At 37.4% G+C, this 9,111-nt stretch overlaps 1 protein-coding gene across 1 annotated transcript; it reads left to right on the top strand.

Moving 5' to 3' along the window:
- The first annotated feature begins 3,277 nt into the window (after positions 1-3,277).
- LOC100524066 (olfactory receptor 1L4) lies at positions 3,278-4,219 on the top strand. The gene has a single exon (XM_003122131.4). It carries the CDS (start codon positions 3,278-3,280, stop codon positions 4,217-4,219), a length of 942 nt encoding a protein of 313 aa, XP_003122179.3.
- Positions 4,220-9,111: the final 4,892 nt, after the last annotated feature.

Raw genomic sequence — 9,111 nt, 5'->3', positions numbered from 1 at the left:
AGTTTTCAGATCTGATGGAAACTACCAAAAGGTTTATTTTGATAACCGCCTCACTATCAGGGAACTTGAGGGTCTTTTTCCACTTGGATATTAAAAAAAAATAAGGCCATTCCAATGAATGATAATTGTACTTAAGTCTAATTTATGTTTTCTGATCACCAATGAGGTTGAACATCTCATATGTTTTCTTTGGTGAATGTGTTGTAGATATTTTCTTGGAGTCTAGAGTTTCTATTTTACCTTTTCTTATGGTCTCTTTTGGTTGAATTTTCACATTAAAGCATTTTGTCTTTCATGGACCCTGCATTTTATTTCTTTGCTTGGAATGTCATCCCCAATTTTAGACCATAAAAAAAATGTTCCCTTTATTTGGGGCTAATATATTTTATGGTTTGGATTGTTTACATTTAGATAATTGATTTGCGTGAGTTTTACTTCTATGTTCAGGTTAGAGAGAAATCTAGCCTTACTTTTTCCAAATGTTCAGCCAGCGCCATAAATGTCACTTCTTTAATAGTTCATCATTTCTCCCTTGCTATGAAATAAATATTACATATTGAGTTCTATGCATATCTAGATCTATATATATACATAAATACAGGTACATAAACTTCTTCAATCCATTGATTTATTTTTCTCTGTGTGTAAAATTACCTTATTGTTTTCCATTATTATGTGCTTTGATTTTCAGTTAGAAAAGTCATCTCTCATTAGTCCAGTATTTTCAAAATGATCTTGCCTTTCCTTAGCCATTTACTCATGTAGATGACTTTGAAAAGGGCCTTCTCCAGTCCCATTAAATTCTCTTGGGGTGTTATTATATATGAAGTGAATTTGATTAATTTGAGAATGGACCTTTTTTCCTCAGATTTATTGAGATATGATTGACATGTACCACTGTGTAAATTTAGGGTGTATGATGTGATGATTTGATACACTTTTTTATAATTGACATGTAACACTGTGTAAATTTAAGGTGTATGATGTGATGATTTGATACACATTAATTGCAAAATGATTGCCACAGTAGGGTTAGTTAACACCTCCATCACTGCACACCATTTTCTTTGTGTATGTGTGTGTGGTGAGAACATCTAGGATCTACTCTCTTATAAAGAATGGAGGTCACCAGGGATGGGAATTGGGGGAACTGGGAAAATGTTGTTTAAAAGTACAAAATTGCAATCATTAGATCAATAAGTGCTGGAGATCAGCACAGCGATTATAGCCAACAACAGTAAATTAGATAGGCACTTCAAAAGTAGCTAAGAGACTCATCTTAGTTATTCCCGACAAAGATATAAATGATAACTACATATGGTGATAGACGTGTTAGCTAATGTTCCACTAGTAATTATAGTGCAATATAAATATGTATCAAATCAACATGTTCTTCACTTTAACTTACACAATGTTATATGTCAATGACATCTCATGAAAATAAATTTTAAATGAATATGTGAATAATATATCCTTTTATTAAAATTCAAGTATATAATATAGTGTTGTTAACTGTAGTTGTCATGCATCATTATGGATCCCTAGAACTTATACATCTTATTAACTTGATGTTTGTACCTTTGACTCAGACTGACATCTGCCCATTTCCTCCACCCTTCAGCCCCTGGCCACCACCCTTCTACTCTCTCTTTCCAGGAGTTTGTCTTTTTTAGATTCAGTCATGAGAAAGAAGGAAGGCCTACCATGTATGACAACATGAATGGACCTTAAGAGCACTGTGCTAAGTTAAATAAGTCAGACAGAGGAATACAAATGCTGCATGATATCATGTACCTGTGGAGACTAAGAACAGACATTTGAAATATTGAATCTTCCTTTTTTGGAGTATCTCACTTCCACTCAGTCTGATCATCCTTTCTATTCCGTTATATCCTGTTGCAGCATAGTTATTCTCACCTCTCTTTACAAACTCCTTCTCAGGTTGATTCCTAATTCTATTTTAGACTTTCATCCTATATTTTTCTAATACATGAAAAGTATTAATAATCATATACTTAATATGTATCTGAACACTATTATAAACTTCATAGGTTTTTAAAGAGTTCAGATGTTCCTCTTGGATTTTTCTAGATGGACAATCAAATCAGTTTTTAGTGTCAGTTTCATATTAACTGATTTTTACACCTCCTTTTCATTCATTTTGCTTCTTCAATGGCTTAAACTACCACCTGAGCAATATGACAAAATAGTAACCAAGGCCATCTGTACATCTTTCTGTGGTATTGTAGGAAATGAGATTCATATTCAAAGCGTTATATTCCTGTATTACTAGAATGTTTAGAATGAGAACTTCAAAGTTTTTAGTCAGGAAAAAATATGTATTTAAAGGAATAAACTCAGTACCATAAGCAATTTCTTGTAGGACACTGGACCCTTGAAGAACATTGGGGTAAGAAATACAAAATCGTCCTGAGTCAAAAATTCCCATTTTAATTCACAGTCAACGCTCCAAATCCACAAGTTCTTTATTTATGAATTCAACCAACCCACAGATGAAGTAGTACTGTACTATATATTTATCGAAAAAAATCTACACATCAGTGGATCTGTATGGTACTCCTGCATTGTTCAGTGGTCAATTCCATTCCTATTTTGAGTGGCATCCATCAACCAAAAACATAGGTTTCAAGTGTCCAGATCACTATTAGCCAAATAGAAATGCTTAAATAAATATTAAGCAGGTTTTGCTCTGAAGCCATAAGAAAGTTTCATGTGAACTCTCTGGGACCAAAGAGAATTCATTAAATCCAATATGGCCCTAGATCGACCATATGGACGATCACCAATGGATGTATGAGTAGGAGAGGATCAGTGAGAGGATCTCATTCATGCAGACCCCTTGTATTAAAGCATCCTGATTCAAGGTGTGACTCAGAAACCCCTTCCCCTAAGACAAGAAGGGAGCAAAAGGAACAGGGGAGGTAGGGTACCAGTCAAGAAGCAACTTCAGAAGAATCTTTAGAAAGAGTATTGAGACGAACACAAAAATTTAGGCAACTTAGAAGTTCCTAACATCATCTGGAAAAAATACAGTTTCTCAAATAGGGAGCACATTAGAATTATTTAACTTTCCCATTGGTGGATTTTACCTCCTGCTCTCTGTACTTTATTGAAATAATATCATAACAAAGAACAGTGGTCTTCTTCTCTCTCTATTTTTTTTTTTTCTTAGGCTGGAAGTTAGAAAAGAAGCCATTTTTGTCAAATTGCCATCTCTCCTAGAGCTTCTTCAAACTCTGTGCAGGAGGTCAAGGTCATGGACATGGAGACAAAAAACTATAGCAGCAGCATGTCAGACTTTATCCTTCTGGGCATCTCTTCCAACCCTCATCTTCAAAAACCCCTCTTTGCTGTCTTCCTCATCATGTACCTGGTCACCCTGGTGGGCAATGTACTCATCATCCTGGCCATCCACTCTGACGCCCGGCTCCACACCCCTATGTACTTTTTCCTCAGCAACCTGTCCTTCATGGACATCTGCTTCACCACAGTCATTGTGCCCAAGATGCTGGTGAACTTACTCTCAGAGACAAAGTCCATCTCCTATGTGGGCTGCCTGGTCCAGATGTACTTCTTCATGGCCTTTGCAAACACTGACAGCTACCTGCTGGCCTCTATGGCTATAGACAGGCTGGTGGCCATATGCAACCCCCTCCATTATGACGTGGCTATGAGCCCACGACACTGCCTCCTCCTGCTGCTGGGTTCTTGCACCATCTCTCACCTGCACTCCATGCTGCGTGTGCTACTCATGTCCCGCCTGGCCTTCTGTGCCTCCCACATCATCAAGCACTTCTTTTGTGATACCCAGCCTGTGCTAAAGCTGTCCTGCTCTGACACCTCCTCCAGCCAGATGGTGGTCATGACTGAGACCCTGGCTGTCATTGCAACCCCTTTCCTCTGCATTCTCTTCTCCTACCTGAGAATCATCTTCACGGTGCTGAGAGTCCCCTCTGTAGCTGGGAAGTGGAAGGCCTTCTCTACCTGTGGCTCCCACCTCTCTGTGGTGGTTCTGTTCTATGGAAGTGTCATTTATGTCTATTTTAGACCTCTGTCCATGTACTCAGTGGTGAAGGACCGGGTGGCCACAGTTATGTACACCATAGTGACACCCATGTTGAACCCTTTCATCTACAGCCTGAGGAACAAAGATATGAAGAGGGGTTTGAGGAAACTAAGGGACAGAATTCACTCATAGAAGGAACATGATAGAATATCACAATTGGGAGGTGACCAAAGAGGTGATCAGATTATCCTTCCTTCCTACCATTTTCACATGGAACCCAAAGAGGTGATAAGAGGTGGTATTGAAACACAGTGAGAGCACCGACATTAAAGCAGGATTATTTTGGTTCTACAGTGACCTTGATCAGTCCCAAGCTAATTACTGCTAGGAATCCTGATTTCAGGAGAAATAGTGGAAAAAAAGTATCTCCAAATAATGCTTGCATACATTTGACAATGGTCAGTACTCAAGTACTAGAAAATCCTATTCATTTTTGTAAGACATTACATGGACTCCATAGAGTATAGGGAATGTCTTCTTGAAATGTCCTTAAGTATGAATTGAATTTTGACAGGTTAAAGTTAATAGAACAAGGAAATAGAGAGTTTCACATGTGGAAACCATCCAAGCAAGTAAAAGCAGTAAACACTGGAATGTGTTTGAGAGACAGTGAAAAGCCCTGTGGTGCTTCCTTGATTTGAGATTAGGGAGAATAAAATGGGGATGGGGGGTGGGGGAGAGAGCAGACAGAAGAATCTATAAAACAGATTTACCTCCCCCAACACCACAGTGTCATCACAGTGTGAATTCACAGGACTCAACACGTTTTCCCTTCCTTATTAATTCTTTTTCCATGTGGCCGGAGTACTCACTGAAATGACCATTATGTCCTGGATAAGCAACTGTCAGAGTCAAGATAAGTGGAAAGAAACTGAGGTTGAATACAAGCCTTTTGGATTTAAAGATAATACAATAGATAAATCCCCATTGAGGCCCAGGGGAAATAAATCTGACTAGTACCCATGAGGATGCAAATTCAATCCCTGGCCTTGCTCAGTGGGTTAAAGGAATTGGCATTGCTGTGAGCTGTGGTGTAGGTCACAGATGCAGCTTGGATCCTGCATTGCTGTGGCTGTGGTGTGGTCCATCAGATGTGGCTCCAATTTGATCCCTAGCCTGGAAACTTCCATATGCCACTGGTATGGCCCTAAAAAGAAAAAAAAAAAAAGATTTAACAAGAGGTACATAACAACCTAATGGAACACAGGGATGCCTGGGCCCCAACATCCAAGTCCTTGCCATTGCTCTATGTCTACCTCCAGTTTTCAAGAAGCCATAAGCATCCAGGAAACACACTCCTTTTGCAAACACCTATTTATTTGCACAGGCACCTCTGGCTTTCACCACTATCTCCCACCAATCACTCAGCTTTGAGAAGACTGGCCTGGAAGATCTCTACCCATTCCACTTACTCTATTTATGTGCCAGGTTTTGCATGCTCAGCCAAATACAAAAATCACATTAGAATATGAAAAATTCACAGAATGTAGTAAATAAATAAATTCGTTAATGATACCTTCCATAGTTTATAAAGTTCATTAAGTCCTTTGGTCCCAGGAAAGCTAACAGTTTTTTAGTTCAACCTCCCTCTGCCCTTAGTACCAAACACATTTTTCTCAAGAACACATAGCTGTTAAGAAATCAAGATCCTTTACTTAAGATTTATAGATATTCCAAAAAATTCAAAAAAAGAGAAATACTTATTTAGTGACCATGCAATAACACATTTGAGTGAAAGATTAGCCATAAACTTCTCAGTCAGAACTAAACTGTTGTCTTTTTTAGAACATGAAGCAATTCGCTTAAGATGTCCTGCCACCATTCAGAAGTGAGTTCATGGGGACAGGTAGTGTTTGGAGACATTCATAAAATGTTTGCTATCCAAACAAAGCAGCCCAGAAATTAACCTGGGAGGTTGCTAATAAGCATTGCTAAGAATAAGTCCCATTTGAAAGTAGATATAATCAGAGGAAATGCCCCTGTAGTCCTTCTGAACACTTTGCCAGGTTAGGAAAATTTCTTCTCTACAACCCTTGGGAGACCACGAAATTTCTTCACACTCCTTCCACCATACAGAAACCATGGAGCCTGGCTGACTCTACAGTGGAATAAGACTGCTCTAATGAGGTCCTTTGATGAGAATATAAGGAAGGGAAATAGATTAGGGTCCTTCTGCTGTAGGCCTACATATATGTAAATGTTGACAATTTTTCATTATATTGAACTAAGAAAAATCTAGTTCTTTGAACCTATTTTGCCTGTTGATCAGAGTGAATGACATAAAGAAGGAGGCTTATATGAAAGCTGAGGAGAGCCTAGGGAAGTGGGCTGAGTATTTCTCACATTGAAGAGGCTGATAGAGGAGGTATTAGCCAAGAGGTCTGGTAAGAAATTGCCATATAAGGCAAAAATAGAAGAAGTTTCAAGAGGCAGTAGCTATTAATCCACATCAAAATATAATAAAAATTTAAGCAAAATAAGCCAGGAAGATTGTTCATCAGCTTAAATGACAAGGAGGCCATTGGTAATGAGGTTTTAGGTCATGAGACTTTAATGAAAAGGGGACATTGGTAATGATGTTTCAATGGAGGAATGTAAAAGGAACCAGACTGCAGTGGGTTAAGGAATCACTTGTGATTCTGTACACTAGCAATGAACAATCTGAAAAGTAAATTTAAAAACATAGTACCACCACTAGCATTAAAAGAATAAATTACAGAGGAATAAACTTAACCAAGGAGGTAAAAGACTTATCTACTGAAAACAGAAATATTGGATAAAATAAATTAAAGAATACACAAATACATGGAAAGACTTCATGAATAGGAAGATTATGCATTATTAAAATGTCCATAATATACAAAGTGATCCACAGATTCAATGCAATTTCAAGAAATTCCTTAAATCCCAATTGTCTTTTTAAAAGAAATAGACAAATCCTAAAATACTTACAGAATTATAAAAGACCCAAAGTGTCAAAAACAATCTTGAGAATGAAAAACAAAGCTGGAGGCTTCATACCTCATATTTTGAAAATATATTACAAAGCCACAGTAATCAAAATAGGATAGTATCAGCATAAAGACCAGTGGAACAGGAAAGAGAACTCAGATATAAAACCAAATAGAAACCATCAAATTTTCTTCCTTTATTTTTTTTTCTTTTTAGGGCAGCACCTGTGGCATATTTCCCACAGTAGTGGTCGAATCAGAGCTACAGCTGCAAGCCTACAACCCAGTCACAATGCGGTCTGAGACCTTCTGCAAACTACACCATAGCTCACAGCAACACCAGGTCATTAACCCACCTAACAACGACAGGGATTGAATCCGTATCCTCATATATACTAGTTGGGTTGTTATGACTGAGTCGTGATGGGACATCCCCCATCAACTAATTTTAAAAGGCAACTGTACAGTACAAAAAAAAAAAAGGTATTGGGGAAATGAAAGTAAAACAAAATTAAAAAAAAATATATACAATCATGCATTCCCTGGTGGCCCAGGAAGTTAAGGATCCAGCATTGTCATTGATGTGGCTCAGATCGCTGCTACGGTGTAGATTTAATCCCTGGCCCAGGAAATTCTATAGCCAAGGACAAAAAAAAAAAAAAAGAAAAAAAGAAAAAAGACATGTAAATCAACCAACACCATACACGACATTCACAAAAGAAAAGTCAAAAACCATATGATCATCTCAGTAGATGCAGAAAAAGCATCTGACAAAGTCCAAAATCCATTCTTAATCAAAACTCTTACTGAAGTGGGTATAGAGGGAACATTCCTTAACATAATCAAAGTCACTTATGACAAACCCACAGCAAATACAATACTCAACGGAGAAAAGCTGAAAGACTTCCCACTAAAATCTGGAATAAGACAAGGATGCACATTCTTCCCACTGTTATGCAACATCACATTTGAAGTCCTAGCCACAGCAATAAGACAAACAAAGGACATAAAAGACATCCAAATAGGAAATAAAGAAGTAAAATAGTTACTGTATATATGCAGATGACATGATGCTATATATAGAAAACCCTAAGGACTCAAATCAAAAACTAATTGAACTGATCAACAAATTCAGCAAAGTAGCAGGATAGAAGATTAACACTCAGAAATCAGTCACATTTCTGTATACTAACAATGAAATATTAGAAATAGAATACAGAAATACAATACCTATAAAACTGCACCCCAAAAATCAAATACCTGGGAGTACACCTGACCAAGGAGGTGAACGACTTATTTGCTGAGAACTATAAAACAGTAATCAAGGAAATTAAAGAAGATGTAAAGAAATGGAAAGATATGCCATGCTCCTAGGTTGGAAAAAATAGTATTGGCAATACTACACAAACCAATCTACATATTCAATGCAATCCCTATCAAATTATCCATGACATTTTTCATGAAGCTGGAACAATTCAAAAATTTATAGGGAACCACAAAAGACCCAGAATTTCCAAAGCAATTCTAAAAAAACAAATGCCAAGCAGGAGAAATCTCTCTCCCAGACTTCAGGCACTATCACAAAGCCACAGTCATTAAGACAGTGTGGTACTGATATCAAAACAGACATAGAGACAAATGGAACAGAATAAACAACCCAGAAAAAAACCCAGACATCTTTTGTCAATTAATGACAAGGAGGCAAGAATATAAAATCGGAAAAAGAAAGTCTTTTCAGCAAGTATTGCTGGGAAACCTGGACACCTGCATGCAAATAAATGAAACTAGGACATACCCACACACCATGCATAAAAATAAACCCAAAATGACTGAAATATGTGAATACATGACAAGACACCATCAAACTCCTGGGAGAGAACATAGGCAAAAAATTATCTGACATCAACCTTATGAATATTTTCTCAGGTCAGTCTCCCAAAGCAAAAGAAATAAAGGAAAAATAAACCAATGCTACCCAATCAAACTGACAAGCTTTTGCACAGTAAAAAGTAAACAAAAAGTCAATTTACAGAATGGGAGAAAAGTTTCCAATGATACAATGGACTAGGGCCT

Source organism: Sus scrofa, chromosome 1 (assembly GCF_054392235.1).
Source record: "Sus scrofa isolate SSC_HxYL_T2T_F1_AM1 chromosome 1, Sscrofa_HxYL_maternal_Yorkshire_Landrace_v2.0, whole genome shotgun sequence".
Lineage (NCBI taxonomy): Eukaryota > Metazoa > Chordata > Mammalia > Artiodactyla > Suidae > Sus > Sus scrofa.
The sequence above is the reverse complement of the archived record's forward strand: the minus strand, read 5'-3'. Positions and strand labels throughout refer to the sequence as shown.

Coding starts and splice junctions, on each gene's coding strand:
- LOC100524066 (XM_003122131.4), top strand. CDS start 3,278: ATGGACATGGAGACAAAAAACTATAGCAGCAGCATGTCAGACTTTATC.